The sequence below is a fragment of the Phytophthora parasitica genome (assembly GCF_000247585.1).
Source record: "Phytophthora parasitica INRA-310 unplaced genomic scaffold supercont2.4, whole genome shotgun sequence".
NCBI classification, from domain to species: domain Eukaryota; phylum Oomycota; class Peronosporomycetes; order Peronosporales; family Peronosporaceae; genus Phytophthora; species Phytophthora nicotianae.
The window spans coordinates 505,728-522,392 of record NW_008648990.1 but is presented as its reverse complement, the minus strand read 5'-3'; the positions used below and the strand labels follow the sequence as shown (position 1 = coordinate 522,392).

General features: G+C 49.4%; 8 protein-coding genes across 8 annotated transcripts; 5 read left to right on the top strand and 3 right to left on the bottom strand.

Moving 5' to 3' along the window:
• Positions 1 to 2,117: 2,117 nt before the first annotated feature.
• PPTG_21215 (hypothetical protein) lies at positions 2,118 to 2,546 on the bottom strand (the record flags this gene model as incomplete). The annotated part of the gene is made up of 2 exons (XM_008896468.1): positions 2,118 to 2,312; positions 2,463 to 2,546. The coding sequence occupies 2 exons, from the start codon at positions 2,544 to 2,546 to the stop codon at positions 2,118 to 2,120; spliced, it is 279 nt and encodes a 92-aa protein (XP_008894716.1).
• Positions 2,547 to 2,570: 24 nt separating this feature from the next.
• On the bottom strand, positions 2,571 to 4,258 carry PPTG_03149 (hypothetical protein; the record flags this gene model as incomplete). Its single annotated transcript, XM_008895826.1, has 4 exons — positions 2,571 to 3,086; positions 3,154 to 3,244; positions 3,320 to 3,542; positions 3,679 to 4,258. The coding sequence occupies 4 exons, from the start codon at positions 4,256 to 4,258 to the stop codon at positions 2,571 to 2,573; spliced, it is 1,410 nt and encodes a 469-aa protein (XP_008894074.1).
• A 405-nt stretch (positions 4,259 to 4,663) lies between these two features.
• Positions 4,664 to 5,055, bottom strand: PPTG_21214 (hypothetical protein; the record flags this gene model as incomplete). The annotated part of the gene is made up of 3 exons (XM_008896467.1): positions 4,664 to 4,782; positions 4,842 to 4,875; positions 4,957 to 5,055. The coding sequence occupies 3 exons, from the start codon at positions 5,053 to 5,055 to the stop codon at positions 4,664 to 4,666; spliced, it is 252 nt and encodes an 83-aa protein (XP_008894715.1).
• Positions 5,056 to 9,339: 4,284 nt separating this feature from the next.
• PPTG_03148 (hypothetical protein) lies at positions 9,340 to 10,415 on the top strand. The gene has a single exon (XM_008895825.1). The coding sequence runs from the start codon at positions 9,425 to 9,427 to the stop codon at positions 10,274 to 10,276; it is 852 nt and encodes a 283-aa protein (XP_008894073.1). The 5' UTR covers positions 9,340 to 9,424; the 3' UTR covers positions 10,277 to 10,415.
• Positions 10,416 to 11,101: 686 nt separating this feature from the next.
• Positions 11,102 to 12,077, top strand: PPTG_03147 (hypothetical protein). Its single transcript, XM_008895824.1, has one exon. The coding sequence runs from the start codon at positions 11,125 to 11,127 to the stop codon at positions 11,986 to 11,988; it is 864 nt and encodes a 287-aa protein (XP_008894072.1). The 5' UTR covers positions 11,102 to 11,124; the 3' UTR covers positions 11,989 to 12,077.
• A 615-nt stretch (positions 12,078 to 12,692) lies between these two features.
• PPTG_21213 (hypothetical protein) lies at positions 12,693 to 13,112 on the top strand (the record flags this gene model as incomplete). The annotated part of the gene is made up of 1 exon (XM_008896466.1): positions 12,693 to 13,112. One exon carries the CDS (start codon positions 12,693 to 12,695, stop codon positions 13,110 to 13,112), a length of 420 nt encoding a protein of 139 aa, XP_008894714.1.
• A 102-nt stretch (positions 13,113 to 13,214) lies between these two features.
• Positions 13,215 to 13,547, top strand: PPTG_21212 (hypothetical protein; the record flags this gene model as incomplete). Its single annotated transcript, XM_008896465.1, has 1 exon — positions 13,215 to 13,547. One exon carries the CDS (start codon positions 13,215 to 13,217, stop codon positions 13,545 to 13,547), a length of 333 nt encoding a protein of 110 aa, XP_008894713.1.
• Positions 13,548 to 15,617: 2,070 nt separating this feature from the next.
• On the top strand, positions 15,618 to 16,601 carry PPTG_03145 (hypothetical protein; the record flags this gene model as incomplete). The annotated part of the gene is made up of 1 exon (XM_008895823.1): positions 15,618 to 16,601. The coding sequence occupies one exon, from the start codon at positions 15,618 to 15,620 to the stop codon at positions 16,521 to 16,523; it is 906 nt and encodes a 301-aa protein (XP_008894071.1). The 3' UTR covers positions 16,524 to 16,601.
• Positions 16,602 to 16,665: the final 64 nt, after the last annotated feature.

Genomic DNA, 16,665 nt, shown 5'->3' with positions numbered 1-16,665 from the left:
CTGTAAATATCACTGATTACAGGTCCTCTCATTTTGGTCTGAACATTTCTTGTTTTGATCTGAGAATTTCTCATTTTGGTCTGAAAAAGGTGTACTCGAATAAAGAATTCGATGAGATCTGTCCAAAACTGGTCTTTTCTGTAGATTTGATCAATAAATGTATCGGATTCCATGCAATTCCTGCAACCCGATGAAAGAACTCCCTCTATAGTGAATCTGTATGATTTAATGCGTAAAAGTGTGCTGACGATTATCAGCAGTTTTCATTGGCTTAGATGCAAATACTTCATAGCATGGACATGTTTGCACAAAAATATAGTTCAGTTGGGTATTGTGTGAGATTTGATGATTCCGCTGGTATTGCACGAATTCGGAAATGCATGGAATTGTCAGGTTCATTTTTGTGACGTCACTAAAGCGCGAATGTACACTAACTGCGAAGCGCGACTTAATAGCGTGAAGGTGTAAAGGCTATTAGCAAGTCAAGCACCTTTCATTCTGAGGTTTTGTCCGAAGACAAAGAATCTTTAGCACAATTAAAAGGAAACTGGAGCAACAAGTTGAAATTTCGAACATGTTCTATAAGAATGTTTGCCAGCATGGAGCAAAGCGGGCCATGCTACAGATTAAATGAAGATTAAACGTGGTTTCATACCGACCAACAAAGTCGAGCGTCTACTTAATAAGCATTAAAAGCGCTGTACTGAATGGTGGCCGCAAGTATTCATCAGTCAGGTTTCACTGTACGGTTGCTCCAAAACGATTGCATTTTTTTTATTAGAACAGTACATCGGACGAACTGTACACTTTCCGATGTGACTGGGTGTGTCTAGCGTATAGTTATCGCGATATCCGGACTATATTGCAGAGGCATAATTATTAAGGAGCAAAAGAAAGCAGAACTACCAACTAGTCCTGCTACATGTAAAGCACTAGGGGCTCCTAGTGCGCCGGAGGTTTCTGCCGCGTCAACATGCCAACTACATGAACTGCCTCGTATTCAAGGCACTACATAACTATCTTCGTAATATCGCCAACCGCACCCCCCACCGTGCATGTCGGTCGAGACGTCTGAGCTTGAACTTGACCATCGTGACAATATTTACTCTTGAAGTATTCCCGCTTAAGTAATTCTAGCAGAATAATCTTTTTGATATCATTGCTGTTCAAATTTCAGAGCTTCTTCGTGCAAGGCGCAACTTTGTTGTTTATTATTGTTCACATGCCATGATAGTTGAAGTTCGAGTGCGTCGATTTTAAAAGTACAATAAATCGAGGGCACGATATATATGAGTTTCCGAAAGTGAACGAGTCGATCAATCTACAGGACCCGCCAAAATACAAAAGATCGCAACGAAGGTTTTTAACGCCGTACTTTGTTGACGACTCAGCTCACAATCCATTATAGTATCTGTTCATTTGCCTTATCCTTATCGCAAAACAGTCCCCCCAGGCAATATCAGCTCTACCAGCTACTGCATATTGACACATGTAAGTATTTGTGTATGACATGTTCCAAGTTTGTTGCGGTGATCAGCACGCTAAAGCTTTCCTAATGCACGCTAACATTTGCTACAGTGCGACCGTGTTATTACTACACTCGATAATCCAAAGAATCAAGACAACATTGATCATCGTTTCTTACGGTGCTTATTATTCCGCTGCTGTTTACTTACGGGCACATTTGTAGCCATAGTGGTTAAATGCAACCTTAAATATGAGACAACAACACAAAATACAGCAAAATGCACCTTAAAGCGACGCCAAAGCACGCTTAGTCTAATTAACCCCTTTATTACCGCGAAATCGCGCCACGAACCGCCTTGTTTTTCGTCGTAACTTACAGCTTAAAATCCTCTAGAACTGTGTATGAACCCGTCCTTTCCACTCGGCTTATCATTAAGATGAATAGAGGTTCCACTTTCTACGTCGTAACACTTACGACGTACCTCAGCATCACTGCGTTGCAAGTTTATAGTTACAACTTAGCCGATACTATGTGATCGTGATCGCATTTCACAAACACAGTTATAGCCGGAACTACACAGTACAGCAATCAAATGAAAACTCAACAAAATCCATTAGCAAGCATTGCTGGAGACACTATGGAAGGCCCACTAACTCTCTTCTTTTTCCTCAGACAGAATTTCTTGGTGTGTCTTGTTGCGCACCCCTGCGGCCTTGGGGGCACGGCGCAGAACGACACGTTTACCTAGGTGGCTCGGAATCAACGCACCACACGCGAAGTCGTTGTACCACACTTGAAAACACGTTGTGTCCGTGCCCCTCCGCGCCTTGGGACAGAGGAAGCACTTTGCATCACCGTGCGAACAGGCCTCGCAGTAGTAAGTAGTATGGCAGCTATTTTCTGCTCACCTCGATAGAGGGCACACCTTACAGGAGCGCCGGCGTCACTTCTTAGCGCCCGACACAATCACCCAACCATTAAGCTGCTTACGCACGTGGGAAGTGTTGCGGCGGCGGTTAGGAGCAATAGAAGACGGTGACGGCGGTGCCATTTTGAAGTCTTCGTCCGCGAGCTGCATGAGCTACTTGTGCAGCATCTTGGACTAGCTCACGCGCTTCATCGCAGCGACACCGTCGAGTCGGCAGGCCTCATTGGGTGTCAGGTACGCGTTGACAAGCGCTAGATCATACATACCTAAGAACATACCTGTGTAGTACTTACTGAACCTGAAAGCAGTCTGGACGGAGAAAGTTTGAAGGCGGAGTTCGTCATGCACATCAACTCCGCCCACCCAGCGTTGGTAATCCATCACCAGTATGGGCAGCTGAACGTCGATTGCCCCACCACCTTGAGATTTTGCTTGATGGCATCTTCGGCCATGGACACTCCTGTGGTCAGGTAGTGCACCGGCTTGCGGTAGCATCAGTGGCTTGCGACCATGATGGGCATTGCAACCGATCTTGAGAACTTGAATGAACCACGCTCTACTGTGGCTGGCCGTGTCTTCCGTCGCTCGACGATGTGCCCGTCGAGCCCCAGCCTCGACGTCATAATTGTCCCAATCATGTAGACGGACATGGAGAGTGGTTGGATGGTGAGCGGGACCGACGTGTAGAATCTGTCGGCAACAATGATACGAAACCCGGAGTCGTACTCATCCAACAAAGCCTTCAATTTCGATTTACAGCCGCTGCTCTTGTCTTGTGGCCAAACGCCTGGCTTGCATTCTCATTGATCTGGCGCTTCCATACATATATCTCAAATCTTAAGTCGTAACTGATAGCATAATGCAAGTGTTAGACCACCAAGACGGAAGTTACGACTTTGCAAAATTATAAGAAATAAGCGGACCTGTGATAGTAAGCAGACACTACGTCGCATGTCATGAACATATTGGTGTCATAGCGGTGTGGCTTGTCCAGCATAAACATTCGGGTGCCGTGGCGCTTGGATGTTGCAGGAAGCACACCTTCATCGAACAAGATGATATTAGACACCGTCAACGCTGAGAAGAATCTCGCTTGAAGTACATCGATAACAGCTTTCAGCTTCCACAACTTGTCCCTCTTGTTGGCTGTGTCAGTGTTTCAGAAATGTAGGCCCCGCAGGATAGAGATACAGCGATTTCGCGAGATGAAATTTCCAAAGAGCCCCGCAGAAAGCGCACCGTTGTCAGGCATAGCCCAGTGGTGTGTGCTCTGAAAACGGACAGGTAGGGCTGAGCATGTGCGCTAGAAGTAGACCCATGACACGAAGAACCTCGCGCGGTACGTAATCAGGTTCGACTCGTATGCGGCGGCGAACATCTCTGAGCGTTTGTCCAGGTGCGTTGCGTCCTTCGCGAATAAGACGTGGCCGTTCTCGACGCGCCTTTTCCTCAAGGTGCGATCTCTTGTATGTGTTTGTCTCGCGCGTGATGAAAGTCCACAGGCTTGTCGGCATAAAGTAGAATAGCAATTCGAACGGCGAGTCCATCTTAGCTCGGGTCGCTTGCACTGGCCTTGCCACTTGATCTCTCAGACCCTCGAGAGCGTTGTTGTCGGTTTCATACTTGGAGGATGCAGGGGTCCAAGCCATCGAACGCAACGTGTTTCGGTTCATGTCTTTGATAGATAGCGAGCCACCCAAGCAATCAATAAACGCTGCATCCATAAGAGGCGCCTCCTCATCATCAAATGATACGTCATCACCAAGCTGCCTTAGAACAGCATCATCGTCATCATCGGATCCGAAGCCATCCGACTCCGAGTCCATGCTCTCGTACTTGTCTGCGTTGTCCTCGTCCTTCATTATGTTCACGTCCTCTTGCAGCAAGCCATCAGCTACTTCCAAGTTTGTTCGCACCACAGACCGGCGGTGGCATCACTTTGTCTCGAGTTTGTCGGCGTCGTAGGCTCCGCAACGGCATCATTTGGACCAATGCTTGTTGATAGCGATTGCGTTACCTCCTGTTCTTCACCACTCAGTGCTCCTCTAAACATGTCGTCTATGATGTTTGCCGAATGCCGAAAGCACAATACTCGTTTCAATCTGGGACACCCTCGCGCTCTCATGCTCTATATGCGGGATTGTGACGAATTGTGGGTGTTCCGCATCGTCCTTGCTTTCCTCGCTCTTGGACTCGATCAACGCTTCAACGGTGTTCGCCGAGAGGGCAACAGTCGTGTCAATCTGAGACGCCGTTACTCTCTCGCATTATTCAGGCGCTTCTCGCTCATCACCTTCACGCTCGCCCTCTCTGTCTTCGCCTGCACCGCTCTCGTCAGCGTCGATTATGCCATGCTCCAGCGCAAATCTTAGTACTGTATGTTCGCCTACGCGTACACAGCGCACAGCAGATATATCAGTAGTATGTTAAATACGTCATACTTACCGACAAGCATGTCCACTCCTTCAACGTGCGGCTCCTTTGCAGCGTTGGGTCAGTAGTATGAGTACGAGTTGGACAGCCGCGTCGTTTGTCTCTTCGAAATCCATCCGACACGCACGAGCTGACGCCATAGATGACCAAAGTCCACATCTCGCTCGTCGATTGCAGATAGCACCTCCGCTCGGGCTTTTGTCCGCTTGCTGGTTCTGGCCGGCATCTTCGCTTCACCCCGCAAATTCTGTACTGGTGAAGATTATCCACCATCCACCAAATGTACGGTCCCTAGATAGTGGGAAAGTGAATCCAACTAGCGCCCTTTTCTCCCCTGTCGCACTATACCTTTCCTAGCTTATATTTTTTTGACCGTGGAAGAGACTTGATTAAAGTTTTGGATCGCTGCGTCTGAGCCATTTTCTGTTTAAAAAGAAAATTAAGTCGTAACTTACGGCTTAAGGTTTTCTCTACGTCGTAAGTTACGACGTTGGTAAGCAAGGGGTTAACGCAACCCAAAATCACTGACCCAAACAGCTAGACGTGTCCGAGGACGGGTGTCATGAACCTTGAAATCTTAAACAAAAAATGTAGTTGCTGGCAGGACACCTATCCTCACAGTCGCACAATTGAAAACACAGAAAAAGGTGGAAGAGCCCTAAAAGGGTCTAAATGTCTTAAATCCGGGTGCTCCGAACATTCATCTTAAACCCCAGGCATTGCTTCGGCGTTTCCTAAATGTTAGGATTCACCCCCTCCCTCGGCTTAAGGTCCGATAAACACACTCCGATAGTGGTTATTAGCTCTGTACCAAAGACGATGCAGATAAGCTTCTCTTGAAGGGATTGTAAAACGATCGAACCCCAGTTTTAACGTGCTATCCTCGGAAGTATTGTAGTATCACTATAATATGTCAGAATTTGTTAAATACTGTACACATATTCACCGACTGCTATACCGAATCACGTTGAGGAGTACAATAAACAAATGTAGGTCATAAATAAGCTCGGAGATATAGTAAAATGCATCCCCTGTTAGAAACTTAAAGCTTATCCTGTTTCAATGCATCTCCTGCGTCTACGTCGCTGTATCGGCATTTGCACGTGTACTTGATGTAGCGGCGGACGAAAGTGACAATAATATCCACGCATCCTACGTCTGGCCCGCAGCAGCAACGTCGCCGTACGCCCACCTAGCCATGATTGCTATGTTGACCTTGTAGCCTCAGACCTAAGGAATCACCAGTGGTGATTCACCAGTTACTACTTTGATGTATTTGAACCTCGCGTAGTTTTCTAAAAGAAGGACTCCCAAGGATACGCACTTTGCCATATTCACTCTGTTATTATATTACCGTACTTAGCAGAGGCGACGGGACGAACGACACGCATAAAAATGATCGTGTTGAACCCCCCGTCCAAAATGGATGTCAGGGAACACCAGTTCAAATACAGTTATATTTTAAACCGACGCATAGCCTTAGCGTATTCATATCCGGTAAACAAATATATATGTTTGAGGAGGGTGAGTACAAACATCCAGGGAATAATATACTTGAAGTAGTGTCAATTCTGTGGACATCAATAGCTGTTACCGTACCTGTGACGTCGTCCCTCGGTCAGGGTGCTCGAAGAACAAGTCGTCTAACAAGAATTCCAATTAAAACAGGCGAAACTATTATTTGCACGGCACCCCAATCATGTTCAATAAAGGTTCATTCAGCAGCTGCTTGGCTTGCGTGCTCTTACAGCATCCCTATGCGTTAGCTACAGCTCGCGTTGTCTCACGTCGACCGTCTACATTCAATACATGCCCCAATTTGGTCTCATTTCAAATTCTCACAACCAAAACTATCTTGTCCCGCTCTAGTCACTATCCACGACACAGCGGACCCACAGGCTTCGTTGTTTCGCCCACCGTGGCACTAGTCACGGTGGGCGGCAGCCTTTGACGACTGCGTGAACGAAGCAGCGCCAAACCTTCCATCGATAGATTCATTGCGTTCTGGACCGCCATAATACAATTATTTTGAAAATTATAACCTTGATAATGAGGTACGACCGTCGTTCTCGTCACGATACTGAGCCCGTTTACAATCCCGATAAGAAAAGCGTCAGTCTCGGGAAGCTTACATTCCCTCGGCAAGGTGGAGGGTGATCGGTATCTTTATAAATATGACATCTTTTGAAATTGGTCATTACGAAACTACATACATACACGACACTACGTATTGATACTCTTCGTTGGCAAAGAAAAAAGAGAATTGATTCCATTTCGCGTTGCAAATGACACCCATTCTACTCTCCGTCCATATCAAAAGACTAGTCGTCCAGGTTCTATTGGTGATGCAAGGCACTTTTGGAAGTACATACTTAAAAGTACGCCGTAGAAGCTGCACAACCCATCCAGAGCCGATGCTTGCAAAAAAAATGCCATAGTACAAAGTGTAGGTATAGGAAACATGCCAATTACACCATCAGTACAAGGCAATGTAAGTCGCCATTTGCTTGGGATTACTTGTGTTTATTATGTTAACATGAATGTATTATAAGTTTAGGATCAAATTACATTCAACGCGCTACATATACTTGTAATACATATAGTACTATGCGCTCACCGCTGTGCGGCCAAGTTTTCTTAGTATGTTAGTCAAATTTCAGTGAATGAGAACAGAGATATGGGCAATCCTCGCTCAGGACAGAAGGCGTCACTCCAACGGGCGTGGTAGATCTGCCGTCCAGCTTAAATGCGGCCGTGGCCATCGTCAATAAATCGGATATGACAACGACAAGGACGACATTAAGAACGAAGGACAGAGCTTATTTGCACAGTACCAGAATAGTGGCGCTAACAATAATATTGGTTTCTGTATTCCCCTGTGCAGTGACCGTGCTATTCACGAACGGATCCGTCTATCGTTTGGCAAACGGGGGACGAAAGTCATCTCTTATCATGAGCTTTGCTTCCTGCGCTTCTGCAGAAAAGAATTTCTTACTTGAAGAGGGCATTGACTCCTATAATTATTTTCTCTTCTAGCAAGTTATTTATATAATAACATTGCATAGTATTTTGTCAAGACGGGTACTAGTAGTTTTTTTTTTCCTCCTGGTGGGTCCTCCTGAATACTTATACTGTAGGAGGTACCTTTGTGAAGTCGTTACTAAATGTATCGGTAATTTTTGTTATAATACGGAGTAAGTTTTATGATTTCAAAATTAGGAGTGCTACCAGTACATTTTTTATGTTTAGTTTACCTAAGGCCCAAATTCCAGAGCTGTTCAGGCGAAAAGCACGGTTTTGTTAATTTATCTGAGTAGCCTGACAAGCTAGTCTCTCACGAAGCGCGATGGTCTGTAGGGTCATCATGTGTGGAGGGTGACAGATAGGATTTTCGTCAACATTCATTTACGGTATCTGGACAACAGATTCTCCCCGTGTGAGGACCTTACCTGGATAGAGTACCCTCCCTACACGTACTGTTGCTTCGCGCGGTGTACTAGATTGCTATTGTGAGGTAGTGTAGTTCTATTTAGCATAGTTTATTGCTAAGTTACCTACTTTACCAACTTTGCATTTGTGAAATCAAGTTTAGAACTCGTCAAACACTACAAAAACTAAAATACGTGACACAGGCTTCGAAAGGTGTCTATTACAAGTTTTAGGTGTGTGGATTTTGGAGTCAAAGCTACCAACTGTCAAATGCAATACCCAGGCACGAACGGAGGGAACCAACCGTCACGCCATCTTGGTGTGCTGTCAAATCGTGTGCGATACCAGTTGCAGTCAGCTTGAAAAGTTAATTCACGCCATGCAGTCTGTAGGCGGTGAACTACTAGGGCTGTAATGGTCACTGTAGTGCAACCTTACCCTTTTTGGTGCACGCCATTGTTTTCAGGTTGCCGGCGAAGTCGCGACGGCAACAGCTGATGGCTTGCAGCTATTGGTACGATCGTATTATATGATTCCTACATGTCGTGTGATTCACACCGGGAGCTCGCAAATGCTGTTCACATTCTGAGCCTGGCTAACCTGGTCCGTACTATTACGATCAGAAATTTCTGTTCAGCTGCAACAGCTGCCAGAATTCTCTACCAGCCATGACGTGTGTCTTCGTCCACAAGCCTAATTCTAGCGTGAGTATTGATCAGAATGAGCGATCTCCATTCAAGAGCTTTGCTAACAGGAGAGCTTTAGCCTCCGATCAATGCTGGTCGAACTTCCCGACGTCAAGCAGCTCTCGCTGTCCGTCGCCAAAGAAAGGGATAGCGAATGAATCTTGCCTCTTCTCTACACGTTTCTCTAGGCGCAACCAGCTGTGTGCCGCGATACCAGGTGGCAAAAAAGAAGAGTACATGTCGGCACACTACAGCGTAAGCAAAAGGATTGCTCGATAGCTGACCAGCATGGGGCGGGACTGGGCTGGTATCAAGAACCTATTTCTTTTCAGCATCATGGCCTCTCCTTTCCCCAGCTCTGGTCGGCGGGGCTTGTCTCGAAGAACTCGGCTTGACTACCCCCGGTCACTTGTTCATTCTTAAATTCACCGTCTTGGCAGCATCCGCATTAACAGCAAAAGCACAAAAGCATAGCGAACAATGGTTGCCAACTTCGTCAAGACCGCTGCGCTAGCCGTCGTCGTGCTCTCCGCTACTACCGAGGCGCATAACAAGATGACGCTGCCACTGCCGACCTGGGCCGACGGATTTTACAGCCAGAACAGCCCGTCCGGCACCATTGACCCCTCGGACGTGCTGCCCGTTCCGAGCGGCATGTCGTACAACACCGACCCAGCTTCCAACACAAACGCGTACTGGACGGCGTTCAACGCAAGCAAGTACAAGTCGCTCAAGGAGCTGGCTTGGGACGCCCAGACTCTCGAGGGCACCGCCTCCAACGAGTGCGGGTTCTCGCTGGTCGACGGAACGCCCCGTGACCTGCCCGATGAGGTGCAATGGGACTTCTTCACGGCGTCCCACCAGGGCCCGTGTGAGGTTTGGTGCGACGATACGCTCGTGTTTGAGAACTGGAACTGCGCCGTCGACTACCCCGAGACCCCGGCCAATCTCCCGTACGACAAGGCTAAATGCAAGGGCTCTTCGGTGCTAACGTCGTACTGGATTGCTCTCCACACGACCCCGTGGCAGGTGTACACTAACTGCGCTCCGTTGACGGGTGCTTCGTCGTCTTCTAACTCGAGCACGTCCGAATCGACGACTACTAAAACCCCGTCCGCTACGGCTGCTACCCCCACCGTTACAACTGCGCCAACCACTACCACTCCCAGTGTCACCTCTGCAGCCCAGACGGAGGCTAGTGAAGAAGAGGAGGAAGAGCCTTCCACGGGTGATGACGCCAGCACGGACGCGGAGGCCGACGAGACGGAAGCTCCAGCAACCACTACTGCTCCATCGGTTGATAAGTGCTCGGTGCGCCGTCGCCGCCACTAAGTTGTGCTGTTCGCATCACAGTGTCCATGTTTTCCTGACAAGTATTCGTCAGTCTGAGTAGTATCGTATATGTGTAAGTCTGTAGCATTCCTTAGAGAGAAACAAAATACAGTCACGCCCCATTTTGCGGAGAAGTGTATGAGTTTGTAGATCTTCTCTATCCATTCCGCCTAATTAACCGAGGACGGATATGTATGGAGCTGTTTAATACTACGAAGCAAGCGGCCATCGGTTCGGACACCAAAGCACTTCATGTTAACACATGGGCCGGTGAGCGGGGGCGCTTCTTGAACGCATCCTTGCCGATCGTTGACAAAGGTGGCGTAACGTTATGGAGTCTTTGGCAACAATCGAGTCCCGACTCTGGAAGCACCGAGTTGCTCACCGGATACCCTTTATCATAGGATCGACTCGGTGCAATTGTCTCCAGCGGAGACTCCGCTGCATCGAGTTGCTGCTACGCAGAGCCGGGTAGTTCCACAACGAAGCCGACGGTTTCTGCAACTGGCTGCCTTTACCTTTTGCATCAATTTGTCACGCGATCTTTTGAACAGGATGTTCATGGAGAGCACATTGACGATGCCAACATACCGCCGCAATTCCGTATGGCTAAGCTAACTTGTCATGATAAGTATCGTCGTCGTCAATACCTTGCAGTCCTATTGCAGCAGACCTGTACGCATGCACGTCATTCCTTTCAAATCGAGGACCGCTCTCAGATTCCAGCCGTAGGGTGTCGAAGTTGCGTCTCTCTTGCTCCTTTACAATGGTTCGCGTCGTGCTCAAGTCGCCACGTTAGGTGTGATCTTCTCATTCTACAAATCTCCTCGCGTTAGCTAAACGCCACTATGGTTGTCGTCTCCTACTCGCGCGTAGCGATGCTGGCGTTGGCTGCAATGGCCGCATCGGTTAGCGCACACAGCAAGATGTCGCTGCCAAAGCCTACCTGGGTCTACGAGGAAGGCACCAACAGCCCAGCGGGTACAGTGGACAGCTCCAACGTGCTGCCAGTCCCGGACGGCATGGGCTACGAGGGTGACCCACTGTCGAACACAGAGGCGTACTGGACGGCTTTCAATGCCAGCAAGTATACTTCTCTTAAGGAGCTCGTGTGGGAGAACGAGGTGGTCAACACAGACTCGCTGTACGGCACTGCCACCATCGAGTGTGGCTACTCGTGGACCAACGGCACGGCACGCGACTTGCCAGATGAAGTGCAATGGGACAAGCTAACTACTGGCCACGACGGCCCGTGCGAGATCTGGTGTGATGACACGCTGGTCTTCTCGGACCAGAACTGCGCTGTCAACTATCCCGACAGCCCCGCCAGCTTCCCGTACGACAAGGCAGCTTGTGAGGGCAAGTCCATGCTAACGGCGATCTGGTTGGCGCTGCACAGCCCGCCGTGGCAAGTGTTCACTAACTGCGCCCCGCTCAAGGGCGCCACGTCGTCCAGTACGGCGACTACCACAAAGGCACCGACAGCAACTACCCCAACGTCCAGTTCTACGGAAGCCCCAAGTGCCACAACGGAGTCCTCGTTGAAGACCTCAACCGTGTCGGGTGAGGCCAGTACTGCTGCTGACTACGACGAGGCCTCAACTACGTCTACGGAGGCGTCTACCACTACGGACGCGACAACTACAGCAGAGACGGAAACATCAACGTCGCCGCCAACGACGGCGGAAAAGTGTTCTCGCCGTCGCAGCTAAGCTGGTTTAGCAACAGCTTAGCAAGTAGGATCAATGTTGTTTCGTTGCGTAACTCGATGTGGAATACAGAATTGGCATGACCTAAATTGCGTAGAAAGCTGCACTCCCTGACAATGTAGAAATTCTGATGGTGCTACTGCTGAAACGAAATTGTGACATCGAATTCAACTGTAGTGAAGTCTGGTGCTCTAGCGGTGGGATTCAGAAACAGGTGGTGGATGACCAAGAGGTGAACCACCCAGCACCTGTCGTCCGAGCACGGGCTTGCTTGAACGACGTTGTCATTGTTCACGACTGTAATGCAGAACATGGAGCGACAGCTTTTCGACAACTGGCAAGCTTTCATGACGTTAGTTTTATCAGTCGCCGTTTGCCATCAGCTGTTTTGAGCCAGGAGTGGCTGGTCTCAACGGGCTGCTTGGCAAGATGGAAATGATGTCCGCCACGGTGATATGAATTCTGGATCGGGCGCGAGCTGATCCGCTTCCAGCTGATGCACCAAAATGCACTCCGTTTGTACCAAACCATGGCATAATAGCGAGTGAATATGCAGTCAGCCGTGCCCAGCATTTCCTTCGACATCACTCTGTTGGCAGATATTCTAGGGTGAGCACTGGAGATGACAGGCACCACTTCCAACCTCACTTGTTGTTTTACGCACATCAACTCAAGTGTCTTAACAGCTCGCAAGCAACGCGTTCAGAATGATCGCCTCTCCGTCTGTCAACCTCGTCGTACTGGCTGCCGTCGGTTTGACTGCTTCTTCCGTGAGTGCACACAGTTATATGATTTTGCCGTTGCCAACGTGGCCGGTGTCTTGGGGTACGAACAGCCCGTCCGGTTTGATCGAGGGCGACACGTACCTTCCGGTCCCGGATGGCATGTCATACTCGACGGACCCATACGACAACACGGAGGCCTACTGGGCTGCCTTCAACGCCAGTAGCTACACGTCACTGCTGGAGTTTGCGAAGGAGACACAGGTACTGCAGACGATGGCGACGTTCGGAACGGCGACAGCGGAATGCGGTTTCTCGCTTGCCAACGGGACGGCGCGTGCCCTGCCGGCTGAGGTCGAGTGGAACCAGTTGACGTCCTCCCACGAAGGTCCTTGCGAGGTCTGATGCGATGATACGCGTGTATTCGAGGACTGGAACTGTGCCTTAGATTACACTAGTGATCCGGCAAAACTTCCTTACGACGTCAGCAAGTGCGAAGGTGCGTCCATGCTGACCTCGATTTGGTTGGCTCTGCACGCGCTGCCGTGGCAGGTGTACACGAACTGCGCGCCTCTCACTGGAGATCTTAGCAGCTCTGTGGACGCCTCCGCTACGACTGACGAGTCGTCTACGACGGCAGCCACGGCAGATACTAGTGCTTCTACTGCTGCGGAAGCTAGTTTTACCGATGACTACGCCACGTCGGAAGATGCCTCTGCTTCTGCCGCCACGACTCCTACCGCTACGACCACGGCTCCTTCAACGACTACGGACACTCCGACCGCGTCAAGCACCACAACGTCAGACAAGTGTTCGGTTCATCTTCATCGCCGTAATTAAGGCAATGCGAAGGCTCGCACAAGATGTAGCAAACGATCTACTACTGTCGATTTGAGGTGACATATACATGTGTACGTACTAGTATGTTCCTAGCTGGCGGTAATAACACGTGTGTATAGCTTTTGTGTTTAGCCATCGTTACACGCACAATACTGTATTGTAAGTACTTTGCTGTCATGCCACTTCAACCGCCGATCTTGAGGATTTGCTCCGCAAGTCGAGGATACTTTCACAATTGGACAGGTCATACTGCCCATCCAAAGATATCGACACATGAGGTAAAATTGCAACAGTAGAATCGTATTGTAAGTTTGATTCTACAGTGGAAGAAATGCTTTATACACATTTGTGCTCGCCATAAAACGCCGACACACCGAATATGCAACAAAGCATACCTTCGTCTGCAGTAAACCTGTGCGTCGAGCATTTTTACATATTTATCCGTTACTTTTTTATGGGGGGGGGGGGGGGGGGGGCATTGATTCAAAACCCGACCAACATAAAGCGTCGACCATACACAACACATTCCGGGCGGCATCTTAAATTTGACGGAACTGGCCGATGATACTGGGTCGTATCACAGAGCTTTAGCAATAGCACGTACTACTAAGGACTTTACAGCAAATATATTTTGCTCGTTGATTTCATCGACGATTGTGTGTACTTTCACACTTTACTGTTGGCGCAGCTCCACGAGCTGAGGAAATGTATTGCATCTGTTAAGTTAAACGCGACACCGCCAATCGTGTAAACTCGGAACAAATGCCACTAATCCCCCGTGCAATAGATCCACGTGTGAAGGACACGATCTGCGTAACAGTTGAGGAGGCTTCGGGTGCTCTGCCAGAGAGGGACAGAAGAGTCAGAAACTACAATACGTGTACTGTGTTGCTATCTCGTTGTTCCCAGCATGTCCTCTACTTGATGGACACGAGCTCCGTTCGTCGTCACCGTAATTGATCAGAGTTTTCGAAACGATGCTGAGCAACGCAATACTTCGAAGCACATGCAGCGTGAAGAACGCATATGGCGTTCGACTATTTCACGCTCGCCGGGTGGTTGGATGTAGTTCACAGCCCCATGGGGAATGCATGAACAATTGTGCTACATGTAAATGTACACATGTTTTAAGGACCTTATTTGTATTGTAAACGCGTTTCGCGAGCCGTCTCGCCACCGTAGTGGGTCAACTTCCGCATGCGTCGGGTTATCTCTCGTACTCTACGATTCTCTCATCTCTCGGCCAGAGTCCGTCAAGCGGTTAAGGACCTTACTACGTGTCAATTTGACTTGCGTCGCCACATTGACGATCACCTAACAGATTTGAAGTACGCATACATGGATTGCTGTAGAGGATGATGAACTTCATTCCCGCATTCCAGTTTGAAGGCAGCATCCAAAGTCTCCTCTACATGTACAAACGTAAAGGGAGTGCAAGTTGCACTGCAACCGGCTTTACATGAAGTCTCTTTACGGAGCATCGTGGGTCTCCCTCCAACAGCTGAAGAAGCTGATCGACGGGTTGGCCAGCCGGTCTGCAGGAAGGTTCGGAAGCGTGTCAATTCTCTGTCATCGCAACTTGCTGTCGCGTTGAGCTCCGCTCTTTTAAAGAGTCTTTCAACTGCTTTAGATCCACGCGATCAGATCCACTTGCAGCCATGATTGTCGTGGAATTTCTACGGCGGAAACGCATGCGAAACTCGGCAGCAGATCTGGTCGATAGAGCCTTCGGCATGGGCCAGCTGCTTTATCGGAGTCTAATTGACTCAATCCGTTTGGTCTCTTGTGTGGCCGACCAGAGAAACCTTCTCTGATTTGCATGACCCACGTTAACATTGAACACCTCCGCAGCAAAGCCTCTTGATATTCCCCGTACCCGCCGCGAATACAAAATAGAGTACGTATTACGGTGTCCGAGTGCGTGCATATACGATATTGTAGGGGCAGCTTAGCACGGAACAACTGAACAACTCCTTGGATACCTCTGTCACGACGTTCGTGGTCCAAACACACAAGCACCTGCACGCTCTTCATTTCGGAATTTCCTCGTCTCTCCGTCACCAGCCCACCATGCCTCCGTTCACTTCCACTGCTGTTGCAGTGGCCGCTTCCATGCTGGTCGCCACCACAGAAGCTCACAGCTACATGTCCGACCCGATGCCGACATGGTCCGTTGGTTACCCCACGACCAATTACGCCGGACTGATCGATGGTCAGGACTACCTCCCTGTTCCCGACGGCATGTCCTACGGTGGAACTCCTGAGGGTAACACGGAGGCCTACTGGACGGCCTTCAACGCCAGCAAGTACACCTCGCTCAAGGACCTCGCGGACAAGACGATGGTGCTGCAGTCACTGAATCCGTTCGGTAAGGCAACAAAAGAGTGCGGATTTTCGATCCCCAACGGTAGCAAGCGCAACTTGCCCGCCCAAGTGCAATGGAAGGATTTCGGCTACTCCCACCAGGGACCGTGCGAAGTCTGGTGCGACGACAAGCTGGCATTCATGGACACCAACTGCGCGCTGCATTACCCGGAGGTACCTGCGTTTTTGCCCTACGATATCGATGTTTGCATCGGCGCGAAGATGATACAGTCGTACTGGATCGCACTGCACGGTCTCCCGTGGCAGCTCTACCTGAACTGCGTACCTCTCACGGGCAAGACGAACGGTACGTCCAACGCCGTCGCCGGTGAGAGCGACTCGACCCAGGAGCAGACGACGACAGCGCCGTCGCCTGCTACTACCGATGCCCCAGAGACCACAACCGAGTCGACCAGTGCCTCTGCTGACAGCTCGCCTGCAAGTGCGGCTGGTACGCCGGAGACTACGGACACGGACGCATCCGACGGTGCGACGCCCGAGGTGACACCCGCCACCCCAACCGTGACCACGGCCGCCCCGACGGCAACCCAGCCTACTTCACAGAACGATGAGGGGGCTACTGGCGCAAAGTGCTCCCGCCGCCGCAAATAAGCGCCAGCCGATAGATTAGTGTCCATAAATGCGTTTGATGTAGTCAAAGTGAATCGTGCAATTTTGATAGCTGTCCGAATGAGATGCGTTAATCTATGATCGGTCGCCCACTGTCTAAGGTAACCTATCAAAATGTTGATAG

Coding starts and splice junctions, on each gene's coding strand:
- PPTG_03148 (XM_008895825.1), top strand. CDS start 9,425: ATGGTTGCCAACTTCGTCAAGACCGCTGCGCTAGCCGTCGTCGTGCTC.
- PPTG_03147 (XM_008895824.1), top strand. CDS start 11,125: ATGGTTGTCGTCTCCTACTCGCGCGTAGCGATGCTGGCGTTGGCTGCA.